The 18,764-nt window shown below is 36.8% G+C and overlaps 1 protein-coding gene across 1 annotated transcript in view; it reads right to left on the bottom strand.

Annotated features, from left to right (window-relative positions):
- DCHS2 (dachsous cadherin-related 2) overlaps positions 1-18,764 on the bottom strand; it is a 117,028-nt gene that overhangs the window by 8,322 nt on the left and 89,942 nt on the right. Inside the window, 7 exon segments of the mRNA XM_075150206.1 lie at positions 456-586; positions 3,479-3,630; positions 5,134-5,345; positions 8,217-8,327; positions 14,247-15,104; positions 16,330-16,539; positions 16,785-16,919. Of these exon segments, the coding sequence (XP_075006307.1) occupies positions 456-586; positions 3,479-3,630; positions 5,134-5,345; positions 8,217-8,327; positions 14,247-15,104; positions 16,330-16,539; positions 16,785-16,919 (1,809 nt within the window).

The raw sequence follows: 18,764 nt of genomic DNA, 5'->3' as shown, positions 1-18,764 counted from the left end.
ATCATCAACTGGATCAAGCTATAAAGCATTTTAAAGCTTCATTCAAATTTACAGAAATTATTTATTTCATCATAATGAAGTTAAAAATGTCTCATTTCTAGCAATACTGGTTTTAACACCAAGTATTTTTATTGGAGAAAAGCAGAAATTGAAGACATCTGAAGAATATGACACTGCAGTCCAAAATGAACAGATTACAGATGTATTTCTGTAGATTTTGTTTTCCTCTTTCTGAATTGCCTACGGTTTTGCTCCACAGTATTCTTAAACACAATGTCTAAAGATTAAGAATAATACCTCTGAGAACCAAAGCAGATCACAATTAATACTGATATTTCAGTATTAATATGATCCATTATCCTTATTACTAGAGTCACTTGGTTACACAAATCACCAAAAGCACTATTGTTTGACATCCCAGTTTTAATAAAACTTAGCTGTACTAACACACTTACTTTCTGCGACCTCCACTTCATCTAGTGGTAGGACAATTGGAGCGTTGTCATTAACATCTAACACTTGTATCCTCACAATACTTGTAGCAGAAAGTCTGGGGTTTCCTTTATCAGCAGCTTGTACAACCAATCTACAATTAAAGGAAGCAGTAATTGTCACTATTGGTCAGAAATCAGAATTATCCACCAATGTTATAAGCAGGGGAAAAGTTACAAACGAAAAGATTAGCCCTTTCTGCTCCTCACTGCAACTCTTAAATTCCATCTTTCTTTCTGTAAGGTTGACTGTGTGGAGTTTTATTTTTTGTGTCTTGCAGAAAAAATATCCAGGAGATTCTAGGTGGCAAAAATGTAACAAAATCATACGAAGAAAAGGAATTATTCATCTGTATTCATTTCATCCAATTTCATATCAAATACAGGAGGTTAAACAAGCTAGCAATGTGTCTTTCAAATAAGACACATTTCTCCAGTGGGTAATTCAGAGCAGGAATTAAAACTTAAGTACTAAATTGTCCTTTGGAGGAACCTGACTCTCCTCATTGTTTATAAAGGGACAACAGGAATGTGAAAATTGGGTAATATGAAAACATCCAAAGTAATATTCAGCCAAAATGTCTGCAGAGATATAGAATAGGCCCCCTATTATATTATAAATGTAAATGATAAAGTGAAAAACCTGAATACATGCACCATTTGACAGTGGCAAAACTGACACTGATTTTAGCAGGACCAGAATTTCACTGTCATATTAAGAGAGTTTACCTGTATGCTTCCATTTTACACCTGCATAAGGATGGGTAGTAGATTCTGTTAACAATCTTTTGATTTCCACAAACAATATAGCAAAGAAAATGGTAAGCAATGACCTGATAAACATGGATAAAAGGATGTTTACTCTGAACAATAAAGAGCAAATGTTTATTGTAAGCAAAAGATTATTTGGAAGACTTTACCCCTCCCCAGTTTAAAAATTATCCAGAAGGGAATTCTAATTTAAATCTAACTCAACAGGTGCTCTAAAAAAAGGAACAGCCAAAAAAAAGAAAACATCAAGCTATGCAAAAGGATATACAAGTCAGAGTCTGGCATCTCAATTAAATGTTTTGTATACTAACAACTGTTTGCATGTCCCATCATATTTTCTGGGTCTCCCTGCAGATCTTCTGAGTGCTTTATTTCTCCCTCTTTCTTCTAAGTTACAGTTTCTGTTTAAAGTGTCAAATAGATATTACTTCCTAAATGTTCATATGACAATATGGAATACCAAGGCTGTAACTCAAGCTGTGGATTGCAGCACTTCCATTCCTGAACCACACCAGCTCTGGTCTGGGTGTCCTTGTGGTTTCTGACGCCAACAGAACACATAACTTAAATTGCAGGCTAGTATTCAATCGGTGACCATTGATAATTCCATACAGAAAGTGTATTTTTTCTAGAATGAATATTGGTAAGGTATACATATGGAAATATTTTACTAAAAATAATCACTTTCTAAAGTTTCAGGAAAAAACTCTTATAAAAACATCTCAGCCAAGGCATTAAAATTAAGGTTCTGTCAACACTTTCATTATACCTCCTATTATAAGGGACTTAGAACTTTTGGGGATGAAAATGTTCAATTTAGATAAAATAAACAACAACTTGCAAATTTGAAAGAACCAAGGCTAACATTTTGAAATTAAACAGGAAAACAGTTTTGAAAGCTTCTTTTGCTATTCACTTTTCACCTAACAATGTACAGATTAATAATGTATTAATAAAGAGAAGGAATATGAGGAATATGAAGGAATATGACAGTTCATATTCCTTCAAACAAACTGTCAATTTAAAGCGCTAAATTCCAACATAAATACTGAAATAAACCAGGCCCCCAGTTAAAGACAGATATGATAATTATTATGCTTAGATGTTCAATGCTTCGTCAACAGTAAACATCCTTCCTTTGAAGGATTTATTCCAGGCATTCTTTTAAAGTGCAAGTTACAAATAAAATGTATTACGCTATTTAAATGACTAAAAATCAGAACTGATGTTTTTTGATTCAGTGAAAAACAAACTCCAAATGAAGTGTCCTGTATATTAAGTTAAAACAAAGTATTTCCTTTAGGACGCTATTATCAAATTACACTGATATTTTAAAAAAAAAAAAAATCATATTCCATTGATCTTTTTGATGTGGTTTTCTAGAAGTTATTCTGGTTCATAAGAATTCTGATTGAACGTTTAAAGCTTTGAGGCCCCAGAAGATAGGAAAAACTTGCAAATACTTTAACTGATGCCACAACCATACGGGGAAAAAAAAAAAAGAGCTAATTTCTGCTGACACATACACAGAAATCTACTTTTTGTAGAGATTGCAGTACATAAAAAGGGTGTATTAATGAATCCGCATACTCTTATTTTCTCTTCAAGGCATGATTTATTTGCTTTCTAATTCCAATTACGGCATGACCTGTAAAGAAAAATGGTCATGTCCACTTGATCATATTTACTCACAGTTTCTTAGAAAACAGGAAAAAACTAATACTTAGTACAAGACAGCTTATAGATGGAAACAGCCTACAAAAGCATCTTTATCAGATTATGGAGAAGAAAATTTGAACTATATTCTAGTTAAAGAACAGAACATGTCCCTATTTCTTGGATTTGGTTTGAGTGCTTTCTCTGTATCGTTACATATTTATAAAAAATGGTTCCAGAGAGGGAATGGCTGTACAGTTCCTAATAAACTAAAATGCAGGAACTGTCATCATTCCTATAGTGAATCACCACGCTCACTTGTATCAGTAAGTGTTGCCATTGATTGAACAAGACTATATTTCTTCCCCTAAATTTGAGAAGTACGCAAGAATCCATGGTACAAAGGGGCAGCGTTAGTGCTGTTCTCAATGCTGTCTGGCCTGCACCCAGGCTCTGTGAGTAATGGATATCAATAGAAAACTATAAAATATTTACCATGAGCAATCTCAAGTTAAAGTGAACAAAAAGAATACATTTTTATAAGAACCTTTTATACAAACCTGAAAGATGAAGTGGTTTCATGATCTAGGACTGTATTAGTTGCTAAAATCCCTCGTGCTGAATCAATTAGAAATGTTGCATTTTCATTACCAGATAAAATTGAGTATTCAGTTTCTCCATTCAACCCACTGTCAAGGTCAGTTGCAAATACCTGTTTGGGAGCAAAACTGAGGCTTAATTCAAAATGGCAGAATGCGATTTCAGAAAGGAAAAACCCTATACTACAGTCATCTATTTCTGGTTACTTTCCACTGCACAGATTTAAGCAAATAATCACATTGGTCCCAAAGATGAGTGTCATGTGGGGTCACAAAATCTGCTTGTGAATTGCAATAGGACGCGCATGAATTCTTTCCCTGAGGAATCTGAAATTCAGCTACATAAAGCACTAGCACTGAATGTAATCATTTTACACTTCTTATATTACTTTAAGGTTGCTGTTAGAATGCTGTCTCCATTTAGTGCATAAAAATGCACTTTCTCAGGGGTCCAAAACTGGCCCTTAAAGTATTACTGCTATACAAACAGATAAATAATAAAGGATAAAATAATTAAATTATTAAGTTTTCAGAGCTTTCATGGAATAGTTCATTATTTACTTTTTAAAATACGAACCAGAAAATGTAAAAAGGGCAGAGCCAAGCTATAAAACCAACAGAATAAATAACATTCAACAGCAGTGAACAGGTTTCTCACAGACTCCTCTGACTCTTTGAAGAGTCGTCTTTGTATTTTTCTAGTTGCTGAACAAACATTATAATGAGTATGGGATCCAAACCATAGCAGAGGCAACCAGTCAGATTGAATAAAGGAAACATAGTAGAATGCATTCTGTCATAAAATTTTGACTACACATCTGGGTTGACTGCCTTTTGATTTTTCTCCATTCCTGGACATATGTTTCTCTAAATACAATGTCCATCAGTTTCTAATCACTTTGCCCTGGAGGCTTTTGTAGCTTTCCGTTTATTTATTCTCTAGAGGAGGAATATCTTTAGTACTTAACATGACGCTCACTGTGACCTGACTTGCAATGCAAGAACATGTACAGAGGAAATTATGCGTTCTTCCAGTCCAACTGATGTCTTCTTTTGCTCTAACATGGCCAGCTGGAAACACTTTCGGAGAATGGATCCATTCAGAAGAAGTGTTTGCACATTCAAATTGAGACAAGCTGCTCTTTAGGCATCAGATTTTAAATTGAACACTTGGGTTTGACTCTACTAGTCTGACGAGTTGAAAGTATTCTTTTTATTGCTTTATCCCTTTCAATAGATGCATTAACGCAAGACCCAGCCTATATTGTAACCAGAACTACAGCTTTGAATGGTATTTTTCAACTACTTGAAGAGAGAAACGGAAAATTAAAAAAAAAAAAAAAAACGACTTTAAAGTCCAGCTGCACAATTATTAAGAAGATAAAGAATTCTCCTTCACCTTAACAAACCTGAATGAAAGATCTGAAATGTGGTCTAGAAAAGTCATTGAATATTTTAGATATTCAAGTAAAGTAGTAGCAACACCAAGAACCCCACTCTCAGTTTTTAAGAGGCAGTGGTCCAGAAAAGACCTAGCAGGATTGTAGTCATGAGCAGATCAACCAAACTTCTTTTTAACTACAGCACTGGGCTTGGGAAGATTTATTTCCACTTACCTGTATGATGTCTGTTTTAGGACTTTGGCCTTCCCATACTGATGCTTTGTAATAGCTTTGCTGAAATTTAGGTACATTATCATTCACATCTTGTATCAAAACCGTCACTCCACAGATCGCTGAATTCAAACCATTTTCAGCCAAAACCGAAAGATGTATTTTATTCTTAACTTCATAATCAAGAAACTTTGGCTCTTTTACTGTGATTGCACCTGGTTTATTAAAATAAGAATAAAAAAATATCGAGATGCGACATATGTATTCAGGAAAAAACATGCACAAATGCAGTTATGAAGTCCCTAACATATATGGTCTCCTTCATTGAACACATGACAGAAACCCAGCAAGCTCCCCGCCGTGTCCTTCCTTCCTCTACCTAAGCCCCCACATGTTAGTTACTGTACAAATCTCAGACAGCTAAGTTTTCACTGATCAACTACCAAGCTGGCAATTTCCTAAAACAAAGCTGATTTACTTGTAGAGGGATAGAGAGGAAGAAAGCGGCTGCATGACGTGTGCTCCTTGACATGTGACGGTGAGTCAGCTGTGTCTGAAGAGACTCTTGGCCCTCATCTGAGAGTGGCTACATCTAGCCCTCCATCTATATCCAAATCGGGCAATAGCTGTATCAATTTCTGTATCTGACTGACATACAGGTAAAACACTGACTCCTCCTAATGCAGTGAGCCCCCCGCAACTGTTATTCTATCAAAAATAATCAGTGAAAATTATTGAGACTGCAAGCACAACTAGACATCTCCACATTAAATCCAAAATGTCCTTGGAAATCCGTGGTCATTGTTTCAATATTTTAGGTAATATACTAATATATTCAAAATACTTCATGACATCTAACCATCAAAACATAGTTCATTTTAATGTTAATTTCATTAGAATTTAAATTCAGTTTGCATGGATTTTTCAGTAATAATGCCATGAATATCTATATCCCAAACCTGTGATAGCATAAGAACCCATCTACTGTGGCTCTCCAAGCTAGTGCTTTTTAGTTTTTATTTTTTAAGACAAGCAGCAATGATTTGCTATTGTTTATGGAAGAATTGCGTCTTGAACATAAAGATTTCAAAGCTGGCAGGTGGTCTCTCTTCAGCACAACACTTAAAAATTATCACATTCTCTATACAGAAAAAGCAAAATAGACAGTGCCAGAAGGAATACACTTCAAGATGACAGAGAGTAACGGAAACACTCTAGTGTAGAGTGGAGCAAATAATCAAGTTTGAGGTACACCACCTAGAAGGAACAAGTGAAAGAACCAGAGTTGCTCATTCTAGAGAAGTGCACACAAAGAAGAAAGAGGGCAACAGTCTTCAAATATGTAAAGAATAGCTTTTTTTGCCTTTGTCTTATGTCTATTGTTACTAGATTAAGAAGTAATAAGTTTAAATTGTTTCAATACACATTCAGATAAATATAAATAAAAACTTTCCAACTGCCAAGACTTGCACAGGCTATTGAGAGGATTTGTAGAATCGCTATCACTGGAAGTTTTTAAGAACACAACAGATAAACTTCTGTCAGATTTAGGCACAGCTGATTCCCTTTCAGTGTTAGAAGAGAGACTAGTTCATGTCTCTGGGTCACTTCCTACTATACCTTATATGATTTTACAATATAATATAACCCCCTGGAATGGGAGAACATCTTCTCCAAAATGGGGTTAATTAACATCAGTGCTTGAAAAGACCAGTAGAGCAGACCTTTGGCTGTTTAGAATACCTAAGATAGAAAGGGCATCAATATAGCTCAAAATACTTCTGCTGTAGAAACAATGGGTAGAGAGTTACTGGTGTCAAAATTAATGCTGAGGTAAAAACTGCCCTTAAAAAGTCCTGAAAGGCTGCACGTCAATTAATGTTTTCTAAGAAACAGAAGAAAGATTTCAGAAGAAAGGAAACAGAAGAAACCACAATGGCTCAAATATCTCAAAAGACGACTTGTGACACTGCTATAGAAATTCCACTATTGTCTGTGAAGAGAGTGCTTTGAGACTCTTAAAAACATCATGTAACCATTTTTCAGACTGGCTTGATAAAAAAAAAGGAAAATCCCATTTGATTTTTTTTTTTTTTTTGGAGGTGGTGTTGGAGAAGATTCACTTTCTTGGGGATAAACTTGTCTGTCTCTAAGACATTCTTTACGATCAATCTTTCTAGCTTTATTTCAGTGAAATAAGAAGGACTGGAAATCAAGTGTATGCACTTTGCCTCTCATCTAAACAAAACAAAATAATTTTAACTGTCCATCAGCATCAAAGGTGATAGCTTGACAGGAGTACACCACTTGATGCCTGGAGAATGATCACCGATTAAAGCCTCCAGGAACTCAGGGAGAAAGCCATTTGTTAAGAGTACAACCTATTTACACTATTTCTGAAGAAACCTATTTAAACTATTTCTGTCTATGCCATCCCAGACAGACTCCATGTATTCAGAAGGCAAACTATTTTGTTGCAGATGTTTAGGAGCTGAGAGGCAACCAGAGTAACTATGCTCTCTTAAGCACCTTAGATGAGAGCACATAAGTGCACACAGGGAATGCGCCGCTCTCCTGCCATCAGAAGTTCCTGACTGAAGAGCAGATGAAAGCAGACCTGCTGCAGAACGCAAATACAATCACCAAAAAATGAACAAACTTGACTTTCAGACTTGTCAAGGTTTGCCTGAAACAAAGAGCATTAAACTCAACAAGGGTCTAATGCTTCCTACATTAGGAGTGTTTTGAAGGATTGTGTTTATTGAGTTTTTGGGCAACTTTATGATGAGAAGCAAGATGGAGTCTTGGCTTGGATCACAAAGCAGTAGTTTATCAACTCCCAACACCTGGTGATCATTAATCAGTTAATCAGAACTGAGCCTTTTAAACAGGTATACTGGTGTTCAATTTCTTTCCATGTCTCTCTACATCCCTGGTTTTACTAATGATTTATTCATTGTAACAGGAGAGTAATATTCTAAGATATCTACCTTTGTTCTTGTGGTAGGAACTTGCTATATTTTAGAGACCACACTCCTTAAGCTACACACAGACACTTGGAAAAAAAAATATTTATAAAAATGTACCTGTAATGGGGTGTATGGAGAATATGCTTTCCTTGTCACTGAAGATGCTGTATTTTATGTTTTCTCCTCTAAATTTGCGTTCATAAGCTTCTACAGTTAGAAGTGATGTACCTGTGAAAGCAGTAAGACATTTTCATCATGTCCACTTTAGAAGGTTTTATTCTAATTTTATATTACTGTGACTAATAGCAGCTGCACAGCCAAACACCTATGTACTAGGCTAGGTGCTTATTCATGAAATAAAATAGTAGACAATAAAAACAACAACTCCATGACTTTCACTGCATTACAGCTTCATAGGCAAGGCACCGTCTATCCCTCCTTGCCCAGTACTCATCTGATCACAACTTCATCATCTGCCTAAATAAAATTATGAGTTTTAACTTTTCCTAACTGCAGACTCTTATGTACCACTGGAATTGCCTCTTACCTGAAGTTGTATGTATTCCTTTTATTCAGGTTATGCTGTCTTTGGTCATTTAAATCTCACCTTTTAACGTGAATTCTTTTAAGGAAAAATAGTCCTTTTTTTGTGTGCATCATAGGAATGTATGTTACCCCTGAATCACCATAAAGAGTTTATTTTTCCTTCATTTATCTGACTTCAATTTGGATTTTTGAACAATATTTTAAATGAAATATTCTTAAAAATTTTAATTAGCCATCTTCTGACAGAGAGAATGAAAAGATGAAACTACATGCATAGCTATGTGTCAATTCAGGCAGAATCCAGATTCAATGAAAAAGAAATCATTTAATATAGAATACAGAGACATGAAATAAAAATCATTTTGAAATAGGATTAGAGGAAAAATGTGGAACTGAATACATTATCCTGCTCAGAATCATCACATTGAACAAAAATGTATCAAGTTTAAAAAGCATTATTAAGATTTCCAAATAATTATTCTTTTCAAGTGAATTATGAAATTGTTCAGTATATATGGCAATTTATTTTAATAGATTTTAATTATTTAATTTAATAGTAATTGATTCCATGCAACTGTGATGGAATGAGGTTACTGTGCAACCTGAACTCTTCCAAACAGCATTACAGACAACTAGCTATTTTATTACATTACAAAGGGCATGCTGTTCACACTCAGTGTCCTGGATGTAGGAGGAAAGGAGTTTAGTATAAAAATGAGAGGAAATGTGCTCTTAAAATATCTGCTACCTTTTTTATTTTAGCATTGTTACTTATTAATTTTTAAAATCAGGAAATTTTGTTTCAAGTGGTTTGTCATTTGTTCCTAAAATCTAACTGTCAAAAGCAAAAATATGCTGATTTTGACAGATATTATTTTCTGTACTAGTCAATATATTTATAAGATATTTACTAGAAAAGTTCTGGAAGTAAGATCCAACCATCCAATAGGTAAAGACTGATATGAATGCTGCACTGTTTTTTCTTAGGAACTAAAATAGGGGGTTGTCGGTTGAATTTTCATTGCCGGGCAACTTTGATTTACTACAGAAGCCTGCGATGCTTCTATTCATAGCATCCTCAGAGCAGAGTTAAAGATAAGAAAAAAACTCAAGGTCTGAAGAATGTCACTATTTATCTTCTAACGCTGTCAGCAGTCTTTTTGTTTGTTTGCTTGCGTGTTTTAAGAAGAAAAACTACCTGAAATAAAGGAAGCAGCAGCATTTCTACTTGAATCCCTGTTTTTCAGGGGTTAGGTTAATAAATTGTTGCTCTGGGCCCTCAAATCCTAATCCTTTAAGTTTCATATTTTTATGATTTGTTTTCAAAATTGTTTACAACTTCTTTTTGGCAGAGAACAAATTTCTTCTGTTTCTGATACCTTTCACAGAAAATTACTCCTTCAAACAGTGAATTTTTACAGTTCATTGTCAAAAAAATATGACTGAATTCTGAGGTCTGTGTGACACAAACAGGCCCTATACAGGTAAACAGCAAAAGACAGTACCCATCTGCCGGAGCTCGCGATACCAAGTATACGTGATTCAAATACTGCTTCAAGCAGAGGTCATAACATGTAACACTTAAACTGGAGAAAATTAAGAGAAAAGTAGCTTTCTGGCTGCAAAGCACACTGAAATGGTGCAATGAGGATGAGATCAGCACTGAAGCTAGTGCAAGGAAGGAGGGAGAAGAGGATCATAGCAGAAAGCAGTCAGATTGGCTTGAAACGCTATGCAATCAACTTACGGATTAGTTAAGAATATTAAAGGAAGTGAAGAGTGATTTAAAATGTTTGTATTTAGGGTTTTTTTCAGTTCAATCAGACAACCTGATTGCATTTGGAAGCGTCTCAAGTGCTTTAAATAGCCAACATATCAACCTTTACATTATGCCTACTGACTTGAAACTGAAGTATGGCAGCGTGGACAGTATTTGCCTACCTGGCCAAATAGATTCAAAAAACTTTTGTTGTACTTTGTGCTTGGACATAACATATATACCAGAAATGAGCTACACTATAATCTACATCATTGTTTTTCTTCTCTCTTCTGTGTTCATTATAGTAGTCTCTTTTTCCCTCTTTTGTCATCTAACTCCAGTTCATCCTTGAGACCTCTTAATTGCTAATGAAAGAAAAAGCTAACAGTATAAAGAGTAAGAGATGACTTACAGAATAAGAGGTGACATATTTTATATCTATTAGAAAAATAAAGAGGAGTCATCAAGTTTTACTGGTGAATCTGTCTCCAGTGAAGTGCTATGCAAACAACCATTCCAGTGAAAGCTTGGTAAATAATAAAGGTTTCGTACCCTCTGGAGACCGCAGTGACTTGATTATTTATTGACTGGCTTCTAAGTGCCTGTTGTAATGCAGTTCATAATATTTTAAGACATTAAATATTTAATATTAACAAAAAGTAGAAGAATGGGGTTTCCTGAAGGTCATTAAACTTGGAGGTCAAACACTTAAAGAAAATCTGACCACAAGGACCAATTCCTGAGGCACTCGCCCAATTGACAGGTTTAGATTAAATTAAAACTAAGGACCCTTGGCTTTGGCTTTTGTCATGTATACTATTCAGGTTTTTTAATTCTTTTTAAAATAAACTTAAGAGTTTTCCCACTCTATTAGTTAAGGTAGAAATAAAATTAGGAGGAAAAGCCACATTTATTAATACCAGTTCTACAAATAATCAGTATGTAATGTAAATCTCCCCTGGACTGAATACACTGGTACCATTCATACTTGTAGGGGTCCCAGGATCACATATATCCTATAAGCTAACTTCCATGAGAGTTTTAATTACAATCATGCTTTTTTCTCCACTGAAATGTAAAATATTTGATATTTACTTATGCTTACATAAGTAAGAAAATACTACAAACAGAGCCAAAACAGTACTGGAATTTGGTAAAGTCTCTCATACTCTTAAAAGAATTTGATCTTCTTAGCAAAGAGACTTTTATTAAATATACAAACTAAAATTTTGAGATGAAACCCTCCTGTTTACCCTGAAGGTTCACTAAATTTCCTTTAATCAAAACAACTTACATTGAATCTTATTTTTATTTTCCATAGATTGAATGGGAGAACAATCTGACTATGGCATTCTGTTACCTCAGTTCCTTGGGGCATTTCCATAATTTCAGGCTGGATTGTTCAGCCTGACCCACGAATGTATCTACACCTAGGAAAATTTAGGATCAGATTAGCTCATCTATTGCCATAAAGCTCTGAATTTTTCTTTCTTTAAACCAATCCTTGTTTCCTAATAAAGCCTATCTTCCCTCTTATTATTTTTTCTTGACTAGAAAGAAATTTTAATGCAGGATTAATGCAGGTTAAGACCGTCTCTCCTGAAAAGACTGAGACCCCAGGGCCTCGACCTTACTCCCTGGGAAGCCTGACAAACAGGTTCTCACGACAATTCCTGAAAATACAAGCCTGCTGCAGCAAGCGAGAGACAAAACCGAGAGCCCAGGGCTCGCCTCTGGGAACACCCTGGTCTCCCCGCTTTCCGGACACCTAGGATCGAGGGCCTCTGTACATCACCACAACTGACTCTCAACGGGTAGATCAGTGAAAAGACAGAAAACAAGAGATTAACACACATTGCTGGGACATCCCAACTCTATCTTCTGGAAGCAGCAATTCTCCCAAGGCAGACTCTCCTTTGCAAAGTGACACACAATTAATTACTGCACAGTGCTGAGGCTAGTAAAACAGGGTTTGGAGGCCTTGGGGTATCTATGATTCACATTTGCAGAAAAATTCAATTTTAGGGTGTCCAAAACTACTTGTAAATCCTCGTCAAATTCATGGAATAAAAAGCGTTTTTTAAATGTCAGGACAAATGTGTTTAGGGGTTTTTTTTTTCCTTGCATTTGTAATAGAAGCAATAAATGAAGCACTGGTTTAAAAAAAGTTAAAGAACTTTAAAGAACTTCTTGTCCCATAGGTTCCGTACTCAGAGTGCTCAGTATGGAGTGAAAGGGAAATGCTCCTCTGCCTGAGGAGACCTGAATCTAGACCTTTCACATTTCAGGAGAGTGTTTTAGCCACCAGGCTACTGCAGGCTCCACTCTTTCCTGTTGGAAGCCTTCCACTTCTTCCAAAATCCCACAGGTTTTTTGACATACAGTGAGAGAGCTAGAAGGATGCTCTAGCTTGGTGGTTTGATCACTCATCACAACTTTTTAAAAATAGCCTGAAACCAAAATATTTCGTCTATGGTTTAAAAAAAAAAAGTCAATTAAAAAAATTTTTTTTCATCTTATTGCCTATTTTCGATCTGCTGATTGAAACATCAGTAATAGTTACAGCATTATCTTTATCTTAAAATACACTGCTGAAAACTTGGCTTGTAGTCCCAAACAGGCAGAGAGGAAAGAATGGCTGAGGAACCACGGCTGTAAGTACCGCAACAGCCATCTTCACCCTTCATTCTCTATTCTGTTTGTAATTATCCAAGAATATTGATTGGTTTTCCAAAATTATTAACACATTTCTTTTTTACCGATTCCTAAGCAAATATACAGGCTGTTACTTAAGACTTCACTAGTCTGACAATACCCTTAGGATATAAAGGAATATTGCTTTCATTTTACTGAGGAAAATTTGAACTATAAAGAGGATAAATGACTTGTTCAAGGTGAATCTCATAAGGAAGTGTTTGAATCAAGAATACAGAGCAGGTCAGAACTCTAAATATGTCTGGTCAATTGTATGGTGGGATTTGTGGGCAGAAAAATGCGAAAGGCACTCCTTTCTGCCCCTCATTAGGATGAACCCATCCCCTGAAGTAGGAAAAGGTACTTACCATATCTAATTGGCAGGAGGCATAACTACTAATATTCTCTGAATGGTAAAAAGTAGAGCAGTAATTCTCATCATTATATGGAACAAAAATGAATAAATCTGTAAGCACCTTGTGACTGAAACTGGTTTGTCTATAAGGTAACATTCAATAGCACAGGTTCTACCTAGAGATACACTATAGAAGCCTGTCCGAGTGACAATGTACCAGAGCTTCTGAACTTCTCTCCCCTTCGTCCCACCCTACCCCCATTCTCCTTTTTCTGGAAATTCCAAAACTTCAGTAAGGTTTTAGAGTACCTCTGAAAGCTACTACAGTTCATGAAGGGTTTTGCAAAAACAAGAAATGTCACGTTGCTACAGGTACACACCACTCATCTCATCTGAGCTTGCATGCATTGACAAGTGAAATGACAAGTAAATGCTGTCCACCCATTATTAAAGTCATTTTGCTGAAAGAGTGAACCCACTGATGGTCAGGGCTTCCCAGGCTGAGGGATGGAAACACCACCTTTGACAAGGGAGCTTTCTGTTTAATGTAAGCATCGTTGTTGTATAGGGGCAGCAAACTCAAGAGCCAGACAATGCCTCCAACTAACAGACCATGCTTCTTTTTCATGCTGGTGCACTGGAAAAGGACAGATGGGTATTTGCTACATCCAAATTAACTTTTCCCTGCTGCTGAACAGAAAAAAGGTTTCCCTATACTATTCATTACAGCTACCATTCCAAAAGGAGGGGAGATTGGCAACCACAAGAACACAAACTGGGATTTGATGCCCACCTGCTGCACTGTTCTCAGGCACGCTTGCTTCATACAGGCTACGGCTGAATGAAATCTCCTCCTCTTGTTCTTCTGTAAAGATAATGACCATAGCTGTGGCTGTTCGAGGTGGGATACCTTGATCTGAAGCCATCACTAGCAGCTGGGTACTGAACTCATTGGAAGCCAAGGGCTCCTGAAGAATGATGTCACCTGTCTTTGCGTCAATCTGAAATACAGTTTCCGCTATCATCAAACTAAAAACAACAGCTCCGTTTGATCCCAGATCCACGTCTTCTGCTCTTACAGTGGCTACTGTCTCGTTCACACAGGTTTCGGCAGGCACAAAGGCCCTGATAGGATTCTGCAAAAAGACAGGATCATTGTCATTGACATCATCGACGTGCACCACAACACTGACAGTGGTGCTTCTTGGCAAATGGGTGCTACAGTCACTTGCCACGGCCCTAAATGTATACTGGGATTTGGTCTCCCGGTCCAGTGCCTTTGTAGTAACTATAGACCCCGTTACACTGTCAATAGCAAACACGCCGAAGGTGTCGTCAATGAGGGAGTATGTAACTTCGCCATTCAGGCCATCATCTTCATCAGAAGCAAAGAGGTCCAGGATAGCTGAGCCTTCCTCTAGGTCTTCTCTCACGGAGATTTGATACTGGGTCTTTGCAAACAACGGGTTGTGGTCATTTTCATCCAAGACTGTTAGATAGAGCTGTGCAGTGGAACTTCTCAAGGGACTGCCTAGATCATGGCACTCAATTACAAGAGTGAAATTGCTGACATCTTCTCTGTCTAAGCTACGAGTGACCAGCAGTTTTCCTGAAGTGTTATTCAGTGTGAAGTATTCTCCAACATTTCCACCTTTCAAACACATAAAAAATAAAATGATCACAAACAATTGCTTTTGAAAAAAGAATCCCTTGTGAATACCGCTATGTTAATTGCAATAACATGATCCAATTGCTCGTACAGCTGGTGCGCTCATGTGCCTTTCACATATTTTATTCCTCTTATACGAATTAAAACCTGCTTTTCATTTAAATCAGTGGGTGGCAATGACAGTAAATACAGAATGTCATATCAATTTACAGAGTGGCTATTTTGCCAGATGCATGTCTTTTTTCCCAAAGCAGCACACCTTATAAAATCTCCTACAACTATGTTGCTGCATAAAGTGACCTCTTCCCAACCTTGGTTACAAATTCCAGAAACCTATAATTGTAATTACTTGCTCCTTGTTCTCTTCTACAAACCCGTCTCTTGGAAGTGAATAGTTGTGCAAGGTCTTGATTTGGGAGGTGTGGGGAGAGGGAGGTAAATATGAAGCAGTCGACAGAAAAGTCAGCGTTTTTAGTAACAGTGAATGGCATACATGCTTTATAACATGTAAAGAGACCAAAGGTAATTAAATTAAAGATCATAAAAGATCATGAAATTAAAACCAAGAAAACATAAAGGAATTCATAACTCTTTCTTCAAAGAAAAATGTGTTGGCTGTTACCACAGTAGCTATCTGCCTGCATTTGAGCTACTGCTGAGAGCCACAAACCAAAGTAAGCACAGCAAACTTGTATTTGTGCAAAGATATTACAGGAGGCTTTGTACAGCTGTGGAGCTTACACTGGCATAGTGGACACGGGGAGAGTTTGGCAATATGAAAACCAAGTATGACATTACTAATTGCTGAGTGAAAGAAGCTCTCATGGAATAGAATTAAATAAATAAAATTAGATTAATTCTTGTACTTATTTGCAAGGGTGTATTTACATTCAGAACTTCCACAACTATAACAAAAAGGACAAAAATATGCCTTTGTAATTAATGCTTCCTTCCAGCATTTGGTAGTTTTTTGTTTTTCTTTTCTGTACTATTTTAAATCCAGAAAGCAGACTGAAAATATGCCTGGAAAGTGCTTATTAACGCTGACAAAGGGGTGAAAGATCTTTTTTTTTTCCACATGAAAGAAGCATGTGGACAAGATGGGAGCTAGGGAGGCCTGGTAAAATCAAGACTAGTCTAAAACTTGGATACTGCTGTTTATATACTTCCTGATTTATACTAACAAAAATGATGGAGTGTAACTTACCAATTATTTTGTATCTTAGAGCTCCGTTGTTGCCAGCATCCATATCTACAGCCCAGGTAATGTAAACGACAGAAGGCTGTTGGTTCTCTGGAATATGGATCTCAGAGGCAGGAAAAAGAAACATGGGAGAGTGATCGTTTTCATCCAGCACTGTGCAGATAACTGTCACTGTGCTCGACAGAGACGGGGTTCCACTATCTCGAACCAAAACTAAGATTAATAAAAAGAAAGCAAATTTTATACAATGGTTGTGGGTGCAACAATAGATGTTTCTTAACAATAGCAGAATAGGAGAGTTATTTGTGCTATGCAAAAAGCACATGCTCTTCCGTACCTAAAAATCTTACCTCTTCCATCTAATTCAGATGGCATGAAAAAAGGTAATGCTGATAGTAACACCACACCCATTGTCACTTCCCATTTTACAGGCACTCATAGGTATTTCACACTATTACCTTTAATACTGAAAACCTCCTGGGTTTCCCTGTCCAGTGATGCAGTTGTTACGAGTTCTCCACTGTCCGAGTTCATCTTGAATTTCTCATAATCAGTTCCCGGTAAGATTTCATACCGAAGCAATGAATTCAGTCCTTAAAAGCAGAATGGAAGTCTTACTAAAACACAGCCGCTCTCCTCACATTCAAGTCTACAGATTTGTCTCTTTCTTCTCCCCCTCCCCAGGAAATGGGTTATGGATGAAATTATTATTTTTAATGCAGTGAGTAACTGCTTCTTCATTAACACAAAAGATCCAAATTTTAAATTTTAAATCCTTGTCCAGATGCTGCTTTGTGCCTAAGTTTTCCAGCCACTCAAAGTGACCCTAGCAACATTTCTAGGCACTCAGGGCATGTCTCCAAACAACCTGACACATCAACAGTGCAAGAGAGCATTAATTTAAGACTGTGGAATCCATGTGTTTGTCTTCTGCTCTCCCCAAGATAAATAGTTTATTTCTCAACAGGCTGTGAGGCAGAGTACCAGGCTGCTCTGGCAACTCTGGTTCTCCACTTAACCTCACTCGGAGCCAATGCAAGTATCTCTATACAATATGACACTGAATAGTATAAGTTTCAGAGAAAACATCCACTTCTTGGCATGCTCACCAGTTCTAAATATTCACAACACTGAGTAGGCAGTGCCTAAGTCCCATCAGGGCTCACAGGGTAGCCATCTCCTAGCTGTCTTCAACAGAAAAGCCAATTTGGTGGTCATTCCCACAGCACATCTCAGGCCTTTTATACTGCTCCCACTTGTAGCCAGTCTCTAAAATGATACTGCTTGGTTTTATGAAGTCATGCAGGATTTACAGAAGGGAAGGTTAAAGAGTTTCCTTCCCTGCAAGTTTTTCTGAATGCCGATTCCATTCAGTTCCTAATCAGACCTACCATTTGTATATAGTACAGGGATATTAGCCCTCCAGTCTTTCTCTAGGAAATAGGGTAAAACTGTACAGGCTTTTAAAAACCTTTCATTCAAAGTTGCCCACCTGAGTTGAACAAGAAATGTGACTCCACATTCTTACCTATTATGGTTATAAAATAATTTCTTTCATATTTCATCTAGTTTCAACATCCTCCTGAGGAAAGTATAATGTCATCTCCATCACACTTATCTTATTAATTTTAACAACTTTAATCCTACATTATACTTCAAGGGCTTGTACTATTGTGCTTTTTTTTTTTTTTTTTTTCAATTTTTTCTAAGTTTCATTCAATCATTCTGTGTTTTTCCAACCAACAATCAGTCTTTTAGCAGTGTAGGGACAGTTGGTGCATCTGGAAAACTACAGCACTCCTAGTCATACGAAAACTGCTACTCAAACACTGCCTGCCTGTTCTCATCTGCTGCAGTCGAGAACAGGACAGTCTGCACTGGAATTGATGGAGAAACACCAGTGTGAAAAAAGAAACAGAGCCTACAGTTTTTAACATCCATTACTTCCTTTCCTTGCCTTTGAATGGCTTTGCTAAAAAGTTGACAACACTACTGAAATTTGATTAAGAGAATTACTACTGTAAACGCATTTGCACCTAAACTAAGTCAATGGAAGGACATATTCATACAATACATAGCAGAAAAATGAGTTAGAGAAATCCTTCCAGCTTTCCCGAAGAAAGGAAAAAAAATCACAGTAGGAAGGACAATCAAGGAGAAGATCTTGAAAGTTTAAGGTTACCAACACTATCTGATCTGCCCATATTAGATACCATTCAACTACATTTAAAAAGATATAGCTGTGCCTGCATTTATCTATCCTTGATCACCAATATCCTACAGATGGAAAAAAAGACACATGACACTGCGAGGCTGATATTAACTATTAGCCTTTGGTCTCCTGCAACTGAACTGCTTCCACCCAGTGCCTTCACTGGCAGATTTCACAATGGACATTATTTACAGACAGTGCTGAAAAAACATACAGGTGCCATCCA

Source organism: Calonectris borealis, chromosome 4 (assembly GCF_964195595.1).
Source record: "Calonectris borealis chromosome 4, bCalBor7.hap1.2, whole genome shotgun sequence".
NCBI classification, from domain to species: domain Eukaryota; kingdom Metazoa; phylum Chordata; class Aves; order Procellariiformes; family Procellariidae; genus Calonectris; species Calonectris borealis.
The sequence above is the reverse complement of the archived record's forward strand: the minus strand, read 5'-3'. Positions and strand labels throughout refer to the sequence as shown.